This window comes from Sus scrofa, chromosome 14 (assembly GCF_054392235.1).
Source record: "Sus scrofa isolate SSC_HxYL_T2T_F1_AM1 chromosome 14, Sscrofa_HxYL_maternal_Yorkshire_Landrace_v2.0, whole genome shotgun sequence".
Classification (NCBI taxonomy): Eukaryota; Metazoa; Chordata; class Mammalia; order Artiodactyla; family Suidae; genus Sus; species Sus scrofa.
In genome coordinates this window covers 5835680-5847180 of record NC_139396.1, presented here as the reverse complement: position 1 = coordinate 5847180, position 11501 = coordinate 5835680, and the positions used below count along the sequence as shown (strand labels likewise).

Here is an 11501-nt window from a genome sequence, read left to right as displayed (position 1 = left end):
CCTTGATTCTGTTGGGCTTGAAACAGAGCCTGATTGATCTGTTTCTCAGGGAAGCTATAGCATGAATTCTTCAATCTGGAGGGAGCCTAGGACACCCTGTCTAAGGCCCTTTCAAGTCTAGGAATTTTTCTTTTTATTCAAGGAGGTTCTTGCTTCTATTGTCTCCAATATTCCCTTGGCTCACAGATTAGAGAGTCTGGTCTTGTTAATTATCTTTTCAAGTGTTTATGACTTAGCTCCCCAGCTGGACGGTAAAGCTACTTAAGAACAGGTACCATGTCTTGTGTGCTTTGTCACACGGCCTTGTAAACGTTCAGTAAAAGCTCACTGATTGCCTGGAATAATATTCCACACTTTGACATTTTCCGCTGAGGGGATAAGAGATTGGGAGAGAGATGAAGAATGACCACTGGTCTTAGAGAAGAGAAATCTGGTCCCCTCTCTGCCCATCTCATCTTTTACTCTGAGGACCTCTAGGTATTGGACTGACCTCTCCCACATACCAACCAAATCCTTTATGGAATTTTCCAAATGACCTGCGAGGGTGAATTACAATAAAGAAGATGCTCTCCAGAGAATACTGTGCCCAAGTGTCTCTGCCCCTGTGAGCAGGTAGATGAATGGATGGATGGATAGAAGGACAAATGGATGGGTAAATGGACTGATGGATGGGTGGTTAGATGCACTGATGGATGAGTAGATGGACTGATGGATGGGTGGATGGATAGATGGTTCGATGGACTGATGTATGGATAGACAGATGGGTAAGTGGATGGATGGGCTGAATTAAGTAACGTCAATTAGAGGCCTGAGTGTTGTTTACCCCTGTCCTGCTCACCCTGTGCCATGTGCCCTCCTAGTCCAGGGCACAGGGCACGTGCTCAGTCCCATGATGAATCTAAGGCCAATGTCCTCTGTCTGCAGTGGGTTTCCTTAGACATTCTATCTCATCAAGCTGGTACCAACTAATAGTACCTATTGAAAAACAGACACTTCCTTCTCATCTTTCCAAACAGGGCCATACTCCTGATGCCATCAGCACCCCATTCTCACATTGCCTTGCTGGCCACAACCTGGCTACAGAAAAAGTCTGTTCTTAAGCCTTTCAGAAAGACCCTTTCTGCCTTTCTGCCTTTCTAAGCCTAGGATGGAGCCCTGCAGGGTACCGAAAGGAAGGTGACATGAAGGTCTTTGACCCCAGTGTCATTTATCTGTCTGCCAAAACCACCAATGATGGTATCAATGACATTATCCCTGAGAAGGGCCCCAGAGCCTGGCTTCTGCTAAGGTTTTATGGGTGACTCTCTCCCCTTTCAACAAACACTCGTTAATACGCCCACCTTCTTATTATCCACACTGTGCCAGAGACATTGTGAAATACCTAGGCCCTTCTTCTCTGTCCTGGAGCCAATTATAAAGATTGATACAGGCCTGACCCACCCCAGTCAGGCAATATAAACTCAGTGGAGGTGCCCTGGAGAAATCAGTTGGAGGTTCCAGGCATCGGGATCTGCAGGTCAGTGGGGGCCCGGCAGTGTTGTCTCTTTCTCTCAATCCTTCTCTCTCTGTCCATATCTCTTTAATTCCTCCTGGAAAGCCCTCTATAGGAAGGTATTCCCTCCACAGAACACCATGGATTGCTAAATAAGTCTAGGGGCACATAGGAAGAACTTGGGGAGAAGGTACATGTCAAGACAAGTCAAGATTTTTAACTATTGAGGACCGTAGACTTTAGAAAGTAATTTCGGAAGAAATCATCTAGGCCAGTGGTATTGGTGAAGCTTGGGGTTATTTAGAAATTCCCCAGTGTCTGCTTCAGGAGTCAGTGCTAACCGGGTTCTAGGGTCTCCATCACGCTCTGCTTCAGCAAAGCAGGTGCTTTGTTAAAAACATTTATTTTAGGGAAGTATGTTGATTTACAGTGTTGTGTTAACTCCTGCTGTTCAGCAAAGAGATTCAGTTATACCTACATATACGTTCTTTTTCATATTCTTTTCCATTACAGTTTATCACAGGATATTAGATATAGGGCTATCCAGCAGGACCTTGTTGTTGATCCATTCTGTACATCATAGTTTGCATCTACTGATCCCAAATTCCCAATCCATCCCTCACCTATCCTCTCCCCCTTGGAAACCATAAGTCTGCTCTCTATGTCAAATCAGGTGCTTTTTCTCCATTTAACTTGCATTTTGATCTGTGTAAAATTTCCTTGTGAAACTTAAAGTATTTTTGAAATATATCGACTTTGCCAAGTCTCTCATTCCAATGATAATACATTGGAGGCCTAAGGACAAAAGGGACTTTCCAATTTCCAAGGTGGCAAAACAAATTGGTAGAAGAGCTAGGTCTAGAACCAAACTTGCCTTTCAAATCTGCTGTGTGTGCTTTTATATCCTGCTTGTAAGCATCAATGTATCTTAGTTGGAACAGGTAGAGAGAGCTACAAGCTATGCTTCATGGCTTCAAGAGCTGGTTAACTTTTATAAATGTCTATATGGAAAGCAATAAATAATACAGTGAAATTTAATATGAGTTCAGAGTATGGTTGCAATGGTAAAGGAAAGATTCATTAAACTCTGAGTCATGGAATCATTGATAGTTTGATCTAGAAAGGATCTTAACCACATACTCTAATTCCATGATTTTATAGATGCTGAAACTGAAGATTAGAGGTTAAATGACATGACCTGCATGTCTGAGCTATTACTCTGTGTCGATAATTAACTTGGCAGAACTGGATACTCAACCTGTAGATAATAACACCGTGTCCAGTGACCCTAATGCCAAAAGATCTGAACAGACAGCATTGAGGAGGGATGCATTTTGAGGTGGGAAGATCAAGATAACTTTGAGTATGCCCACTGAGAAGATAAGAAGTCTCATTGTCTGGGGAAGAGGAGTGGTTTAGGGTCCCTGGGGAAGTGAGATACTCTTAAATAAGTGTGTCATACAGTGGGAAGCCAGTGGGATTCTAGACCTGGTCGGTGACGTGAGGAAAACCGTACTTAGACTATGAGTCCGAGTTCCTCACATAGGTTCGGTTGGTTTAAAGGCAGAGAAATTGGGAATACAGGCACAGTTCTATGGCTATGAAGAAAACAAAGCTATATTTTGAAGAAGCCATTTATTGGAACAAGTGGATACAGCTGCCGTAGAGTCAGGAAGAGTAGGAGAAATTATCAACAGTTCCCAGGCCTTGAATCTCACTGTCTAGAGGAAGATTATGGTGGTGAGAGAAATGAAACTGGGAGGGACGAAAGGGCTGGGAGGAGAAGATGGATTTGACCTGAGGTACATTTGGCTGGGCATGATGGCAAGGGGTCCAAAGGGCAGAGTGCTGTAGACTGATGATGGAAGCAGGATGTTCACTCTGGGCTTGGGAGGCGTTAGAGAAGGACGATCATAGCAGCTGTGAGAGGATGGACTGCAGCTCCAAGGGATATGAAAGAGAAGTGCTTAGGGCATTGGCTTATGATGTCCAGCTTTAGGGATTTCCACTCCCCAACAAAAGGGAGACTCTAAAATAGACTTGAGAAGGAGAAAATGGAGAGGTGTGAATCAATGTCAAGAATTTCCAGAGCCAGTGGCCAGTGATCAGAGGAATCAAAAAAGGGTTTGGATTTGGCTGCATGGAAGTTAATAGTGGTCTTGAAGAGAGCAGATTTGATGGAGATCATGTGTAGGAGGATGAAGAAGAGGGTAGGGCAAGTGTGATGTACAAATGAACACAAGAAGCCCAGGACTGTTTGGTGGTAGTATTTGATTCAGGACAGGTGAATTGAGGTGGTCTGAGATGGCCAAAGATGGTGTCCAGAGACGAGAATAGACCAAAGTCCAGTGAAAGGACACTTGGGGACAATAGAGAAGGGAAAGCTTTGGGGATGCGGTGGTGCATTGGGAAGTACCATGGCAGATGCTCAACACCAGGGCTTCAGGCTTTCTGATGGACTAGAGCTGACTTTTCATTCCAACACCATCCTCACTCCATCACAGTCTATCCAGAACCCAGGCAGGGCTTTCTGATTTGGGAGTCTTTAGGAGAGACACTGGATTTGAGGGCTGGAACAGGACAAGAGGCTTCTGGGGGCCTCAGGGGAATCATGTTGGACTGGACCAGCCCTGAACTCCTACTGGCTTTTTGATCTGACACCGGCTAAAAGTGGGAGTCATCAGCTTGCCTGTCCAGCTTCACACAGGGACGCTCCAGCTAGACCAGGCTACCCACATTTCTTCTGCCACAACCAAAGGAGTACTAATATTTGGCTGAGAGAGAGAGCACAGCATCAAGTGGGCTTGCATCGGGGTCAAGCTGCTGTTGGCCTATCAGGACTGGGGGGATCAACTAGTTCTTCGCTACTCAAAGTGTGGTCCAGGGACCAGCAACATTAATATCATCTAGTTGCAGAGTCGTTGGTCCCACCCCAGACCTAAGAAATCAGAATCTGTATTTTAACAAGAGCTGCAGGTGATTTATACGTTCATTAAAGAGTGAGAAGAGGGAGTTCCCGTCGTGGCGCAGCAGAAATGAATCCAATTAGGAACCAAGAGGTTGTGGTTCGATCCCTGGCCTCACTAAGTGGGTCAGGGATCCAGCATTGCTGTAAGCCATGGTGTAGGACACAGATGCAGTTTGGATCCCATGTTGCTGTGGCTGAGGTGTAGGCTGGAAGCTGTAGCTCCAATTCGATGCCTAACCTGGGAACCTCCATATGCCTTGGGTGTGGCCCTAAAAAGCAAAAAAAAGGAAGAAAGAAAGAAAGAAAGAAAGAAAGAAAGAAAGAAAGAAAGAAAGAAAGAAAGAAAGAAAGAAGGAAAGAAAGAAAGAAGGAAAGAAAGAAAGAAAAGAAAAGGAGGGGGTTGAGAAGAACCGAACTGGTGTTATAGTTCCAGAAGTTTGTGACTTTAAGGCCAAGCTGGGGCGTCAGATGGGGAGTGAGACAGGTTTTGAGCCAGGTTCATCCTGAAACTGTGAGGCTGGAGTGCACCTCATCCCAGCTCAGCCCCAGTAAAGGCTCCTGGATGAACTCTTTGGGGGAGCCTATTATCTGGTTTCCCAGAGCTGGCATCAGTGCAGTGTCTGAGTCTATTTCTGTTTTGAAATAAGTTCATTCATTTGTATCATTTTTTAAGATTCTGCATGTAAGTGATATCATATGATATTTGTCTTTCACTGTCTGACTTACCTCACCTAGTATGATCATCTCTAGATCCATCCATCCGTGTTGTTGCAAATATCATGATTTCATTCTTTTTCTTGGCTGAGTAGTATTCCATTGTGTACACGTACCACACTTTCTTTATCCATTCATCCTCTGACAGCTTTTTTCTTCTTCCCTCTCATCAAGGACCCCTGACTGCAGGATGTGCTCCCTCCCCACAGCAAGATACTACATGTAAGTCTCTCTGGAGTTCTCCCTTTCTTAATCAAGGGGTCTGGGATTACAAAGGAAGAAAAGAAAGTTGCATCAGAGGAACGAGGATCCTTCTCACCCCAGAAATCTCAAGTGCCCCATAATTAAACTCCATCATCATCATAATCACAGTAGCTTTCTTTCCTGAGCTTCTACAAGATGCCAGCCATTCTACTATCTTGCCCCCATCCTGAGAAATCCACCAGGGGAGCATTACTAAGCCCATTTTATAGATCTGGACATTGAATCTCAAAGAGGTTATAAAATACCTGATGTTACACAGGACTTAGACTCCGTGTTCCCCGTGCTGCTTCGACCTCCTTTCTCTATAAGATCAGAGATAACTGTGAATTTCAATGGCAGCATCTTTATACATTAGCCTCTGTGGCCAGTCTGGGCTTCCCACTTTTACTTGCATTTTATCTCATTGGACATTTGCATTTTTAATTAGAGTTTACCACTTTATGGCCTGTGATTTTTGTTGTAAACTATCTCAAGCCCTTCGAGGAATGAGTTAAGGTATAAAAAAAAAATAAGATAGGATTGAGCCTAGGATGTATTTCCTCAGCATCTCCATAGGCCTGTCCTATCCTAGACATGGGGACTGGTCAGGGCCACTGGGGAAGTTACAACGTGGCTGGGAGGCAAAACGCATGTGCATGAAGTGTGCAAATGACAAACAGATGTCGGCTCTCTGAGGTATTGAGCCTGGGTTCTGGTGTCTGAACAGACTGTTGCTGGCAGGTGAGTTATATATCCAGAGTTCCCGGGTATCCAGGTTGGAGGGAGAATGCTACCTGGCAAACCCAGGCTCTTTTCAGATCTTCATTTTTATTGTATGTGTGAACCTGCTTTAAAACACACGCAGTCATTAGCTAAGGGTGTTATCATTAGTTGTTATTATTGAGGGAGAAGAATCTCCTGGAGGTGGACGTACCGGTCCAGAGTTTCTGCCCTTGAAGGTGAGGAGGGCTCCCCAGGCCATCTTTGAGACCAGCCAGCCAAGGGCTAACCCAGGGGTGTGGCTTTGACTTTGCACAGACTCACCACGGTTCTTTCCTGGCTTCCCCAGCTGATGGTTTGAACCAGAGCCAACGTTGGGGCCTGCCATCAGGCCCTGCTCCAGCTCTCTGCTGACTATCTGTATTTGGCACCCACAAGGAGCCTCTCCCCCCACTCCTTACACACTTGCACTGTTGCTGGAGCAGCATGGCCAGGCTGGCACACTTACTGTCATATAGGATTTTTTTCTCTAATTTGTGAATTCTCTTCTATAAAAAATCTAAAATATCTGAAATCAAAATCATACTTTATTATACATAAAATGAATCCTTATTGAATGAGAATAAACATCTATGGAGAATTGGGTGGGAATAAGAATATTATACATTCAATGAATCCTTATTGAATGAGGATAAACATCTATGGAGAATCAGGCGGGAATAAGGAGGATTCATTGAATGAGAATAAACATCTATGGAGAATCAGGTGGGCCAAGGAAATCTGGCATAAGCCTCACCGTATCCCAGAGACATTGGGAACTGTGTCAGGAACTTTCTGAGGAGGGCCATGGAAAAGGGCTGGTGGGTCAGGAAAACTCATCCGTCAGTAAGAAGACACAGGCTCACATCCCATCCCCAGGGCCCCACAGGGACCAAGCCCGGGGAAAAGAAAGATGCAATACCTGGAGTTCCCACTGTGGCTCAGTGGGTTAAGCACCCAACTAGTATCCATGAGGATGCGGGTTTGATCCCTGGCCTTGCTTGGTGGGCTAAGGATCCAGGTTGCTGTGAGCTGTGGTGTAGGTCACAGACACAGCTTGTGTTCCCTGTTGTTATGGCTGTAGTGTAGACTGACAGCTGTAGCTCCGACTCAATCCCTAGCCTGGGAACCTTTATATGAAAAGAAAAAAGAAAGAAAGGAAGGAAGAAATAAAGAAAATAAGAAAGAAAGAAGAAAAGAAAAAAATGTGCAGTCTCTCAAAAAATCTCGAGCCCTGTACTTGGTGTGGGCATTCAGAGCACGGGGTGAAAGGGTGGGGGCTCAGTGGCACTGGAAGGGGGCGGAGTATTAGCACTGCTATCCTGTTCCAGACTTAAGGATGTGGATCAGAAGGCTCTGTACCTGCGAAACGGCCAGCTACTGGTGGGAGATCCTGATGCAGACAACTGCTGTGCAGGTGAGCGTCCGGGGCCTCGACACTTCGGGCCTCACCCAGCTCCATCTACCTCGCTGTTGCAGGAGGAGAGGCAGGGAGCCGCTGAAGACCTCTCCTAGTGCAGAGCCAGCACCCCTTCAACAGCCCCGGCTCACCCTGCAGCCCCATGCAGGCCCCAGGCTAGCTGTGCCCTGGCCCGGTCCATTCCTGCCTGAACCTCAGTTTGTTCAAGAACTTTCGGTCTGGGGGAGTGTCCATCACGGCTCAGCAGTAACATGAAGACCAGCTAGTATCCATGAGGATGCAGGTTGGATCCCTGGCTCCGCTCAGTGGGTTAAGGATCCTGCATTGACACAAGCTGCAGCGTGGGTTACAAATGCAGCTCCAGTGTGGCATTGCAATGCCTGTGGTGCAGTCCAGCAGCTGCAGTTCCTATTCAACCCCAAACCTGGGAACTTCCATATGCCACAGGTGTGACCTTAAAAAAAGAAAGAAAAAAAAAAAAAAAGCTTGTGTCCTGGGGTCCCCTCACCTCCTGGCTCTCTTCTCTCCTCCCTCCCAGAGAAGATCTGCATTCTCCCCAACCGAGACCTGGACAGCAGAGGCCTGGACCGCACCAAGGTCCCCATCTTCCTGGGGCTCCAGGGAGGCAGCCGTTGCCTGGCATGTGTGGAGACTGGAGAGGGACCTCTCCTGGAGCTGAAGGTGAGAGACCACACCCCATTCTGGTGCCCCGGCATACCTGACCTGGCCTGGCCTCTGAGATGCTCCGGAGTCTCTGTGCTCAGCTGTGGATTCTGGCCAGGTCCACCTGCCCCTCCAGTTCAGGTTTCCACCATCTCCCTCTGCACTCAGTGCCCAGGGCCTTACCCCCAGAACAAGCAGAGGGTAGTTCACTGGGGAAAGACTTGCCCCGTCAGGTCTCTCTAGGGCTGACACTCAAAACAGCAGCCCCACCCACAGCCTCTGCCTTGCCCCCATAGGATGTAAACATAGAGGACCTGTACAAGGGCGGCGAACAGGCCACTCGCTTTACCTTCTTCCAGAGAAGCTCTGGCCCCGCCTTCAGGCTGGAGGCTGCCGCCTGCCCTGGCTGGTTTCTCTGCCGCTCCTCTGAGCCCCCGCAGCCAGTCCAGCTCATCGAAGAGAGTGAGCCATCGGCCTGCACTGAATTCTACTTTGAACAGAGTCGGTAGGGAGGCAGGAAGCCGAGGTCCAGCCTGGAGCCCCCAGACTGAGCTCAACCTTTGTAGGCCAAGCAGTGGTCCCACATCCTGATCCCTGAACCTGTGAATATGCTATCTTACCTTGTGCCCATGATTATGTGGAGGCTAGTGCATCCTGGATTATCCCGTAGGGCCCATCACAAGGGTCCTCCAGTGAGGGAGGGAGGAGGGCGAGAGCCCAAGAGAGATGGGAAGATGTGATGCTGTTCACTTTGAAGATGGAGGAAGGGGTGATGAGCCAAGGTGGTTCCTAGAAGCTGGGAAAGGCAAGGGAAAGGATATGCTTCCAGAAGAAACATGGTGTAGGTTGTGACAACTTGATTTCAGTCCAATGAACCCCATTTCAGATGGCCGACCTCCAGAACTGTACAATAATAAATGTGTGCTGTTTGAAGCCATTAAGTGTGTGAGAATTTGTTACAGCAGCAATAGGTAACTAATATAAGACTTTAGTAGGCCCCAGTGTGGAGTGGGGTTTTCGTTTGTTTGTTTTTAGAGGTGCACCTGTGGCTTATGGAACTTCCCCAGACAGGGGTCAAATTGGAGATGTATCTGCCAGCTCATGGGGGGGTCTGAGCCAAGTCTGGGACCTACATCACGTTTGGGGAAATGCCGGATCCTTAACCCACTGAGCAAGGCCAGGGATCGAACCCTCATCCTCATGGATACTAGTCAGATTCTTAATCTGCTGAGCCAGCACGGCAACTCCCCCTGTGTGCAGTGTTTAATACAAGGGGCTTGGGTAAACTGGTGAGCTCTTCTTGGAAGCCTAGATAAGGCTTCTTCCCTGGTCCCTCTGCTCCAGATATTCTAGAAATAACTAAGACACTCCAGTCAGAACCCAGCTCTCTTCCTCTGTCACGGACAATGCCTTGGGCTGCTTCCAATTTCAGTTTTGGTTCGGGTCATGATTTTTCAGTCAGGTACTTCCCAGTGCATCAGTCATCCAACTGAGTGGCTGGTACCACCAGTACCATTAGTTGTCTGCTATCGTTGCTATGTGAGGAGCAAGGCAGGGCAGTGATGGAGAGGCAGTGAGTGTCCTGAGGCTGTTTCTGTGGAACCGATGAATTAGGTTGACTGGTTATAGCTGGGATAATAGGGCCAGCGCTTGACTGAGAGTTCAAACTGACTCTCATCCTCAGAGCCCAGATGCCTCTGCACTTCATAGAGGATCAATCTATGGCTCCAGCTAGAGCAGAGAGCCCGTGGTTCTCTTCCTCTTGTACACGCAGCATCTGTCCAACATGTTCTGTGGTCCAGGACAGTGAAGAGCAGTGTGTCTTCTCTTTCAGAATGACCCTAACACAAATTTGATAGGGAAAGAGACTGGACTGAAAGAAGGGCACACAGATGTACATCTGGCCCATTTGACACCCAACGTCATTTCACAATTTGATATTCCACTCTTATTCTAGGGGCAACATAAACAAGCTTCCTTGCAGTGGATAATTTTTTTTTTTTTTTTTTTTTTGCTTTTTAGGGCCATACCCTCAGTATATGGAGGTTCCCAGGCTAGGGGTCCAACAGGAGCTTCAGCTGCCAGCCTACACCACAGCCACAGCCACAGCAGATCTGAGCCGAGTCTTCCACCTACACCACAGCTCACAGCAACACCGGATCCTTAACCCACTGAGCGAGGCCAGGGATCGAACCTGCAACCTCATGGTTCCAAGTCAGATTTGTTTCCACTGCACCACAATGGGAACTCCCTGCCATGGATAATTGAGTGTGAGAAACTCTAAATGAGCAAATTCACAAACAAGAAAGAAATCAAGGGCAAGTTGCATGAGAGAGGGTTGGGGTGGAGGTAACATTAGAGATGGCACTCAGGGGAGGTGACTCTGGCTTTTGGGAAGAGGTGACATGTAAGCTGAAGCTGAAGGACAGGAGGGAGTGGAACCTGGAGTGAGGCAGGAGAGAACTAGCACAGTCACAGCCCTGAGACAGAAGGGACTCAGAGTGTCCATATAGCACTGCAAGGCTTGGGGGCTGGAGCTTGGAGATGGAGAAACTTAGGCAGTGAGCGAGACCAACAGGAGCTGCATCGTGGGGTGCCTGGAAGGCAAATGAGGGTTTTGATTTTTTTTAAGTGCAAAGGGATGCAATAGGAAGAGTTTAAGCAGAGGATAGACAAGCTAGGCTTCATGGCTATAATAGTTTTAGATCCCCCCTCTCCCATGGGCTGCATAAGCCCCCTCACTTTATCACCTGGCTATTACATAAACTATGTGTTTATGTGCTGCTATTACTCTGCACTTTTTGAGGGAATGTTCTGTTCAATTTGGGATCACCAGAGCCCAGAGCAGCTGCTGGCATATAAAGGGCACTGAGCAAGCGCCAGAGTCTTAAATGAACTTGCGGAGGCTGGGGTGGTTCTTGTGGCTCATTCAGGATATAGCATGAGAATAACTATGGTGTGAGGTATATGGACATCCTTGCAATATATGGAGGTGCAGTTGGCAGAAGGAGCTGCACAAAGGAAAGAGCATTTCATCTGCGCCTCAAGGAAAAAGTTTCCAGGGGGAGGATATGGGGATGATAGGGATGGAGTAGGACAGTTACAAAAGTGGTTGTAGAAGCCCCTATAACGGACCAGAGATAGAGAGGGAAACCTAGGGAACTTTGGGAGATCACTGTAAGTTAATAATTGTTCAAGGGAGCCATCAGAACAAAGCAGGCTTGCTTGACTAGTGGAGGAGG

The 11501-nt window shown here is 47.4% G+C and overlaps 1 protein-coding gene across 2 annotated transcripts; it reads left to right on the top strand.

Moving 5' to 3' along the window:
- The first annotated feature begins 5354 nt into the window (after nt 1-5354).
- On the top strand, nt 5355-9192 carry IL1F10 (interleukin 1 family member 10). 2 transcript variants are annotated; one of them, XM_084993354.1, is made up of 4 exons: nt 5355-5396; nt 7508-7593; nt 8135-8277; nt 8556-9192. In XM_084993354.1, the coding sequence occupies exons 1-4, from the start codon at nt 5365-5367 to the stop codon at nt 8766-8768; spliced, it is 474 nt and encodes a 157-aa protein (XP_084849480.1). In that variant the 5' UTR covers nt 5355-5364; the 3' UTR covers nt 8769-9192. The 2 variants fall into 2 exon arrangements, with proteins under 2 accessions (XP_084849480.1, XP_084849479.1); XM_084993353.1 differs by lacking the exon at nt 8556-9192 and having other exon boundaries at nt 8135-8506.
- Nucleotides 9193-11501: the final 2309 nt, after the last annotated feature.

Coding starts and splice junctions, on each gene's coding strand:
- IL1F10 (XM_084993353.1), top strand. CDS start 5,365: ATGTGCTCCCTCCCCACAGCAAGATACTACAT. Junction 5,397..7,507: donor CCCACAGCAAGATACTACAT/GTAAGTCTCTCT, acceptor ATCCTGTTCCAG/ACTTAAGGATGTGGATCAGA. Junction 7,594..8,134: donor TGCAGACAACTGCTGTGCAG/GTGAGCGTCCGG, acceptor CCTCCCTCCCAG/AGAAGATCTGCATTCTCCCC.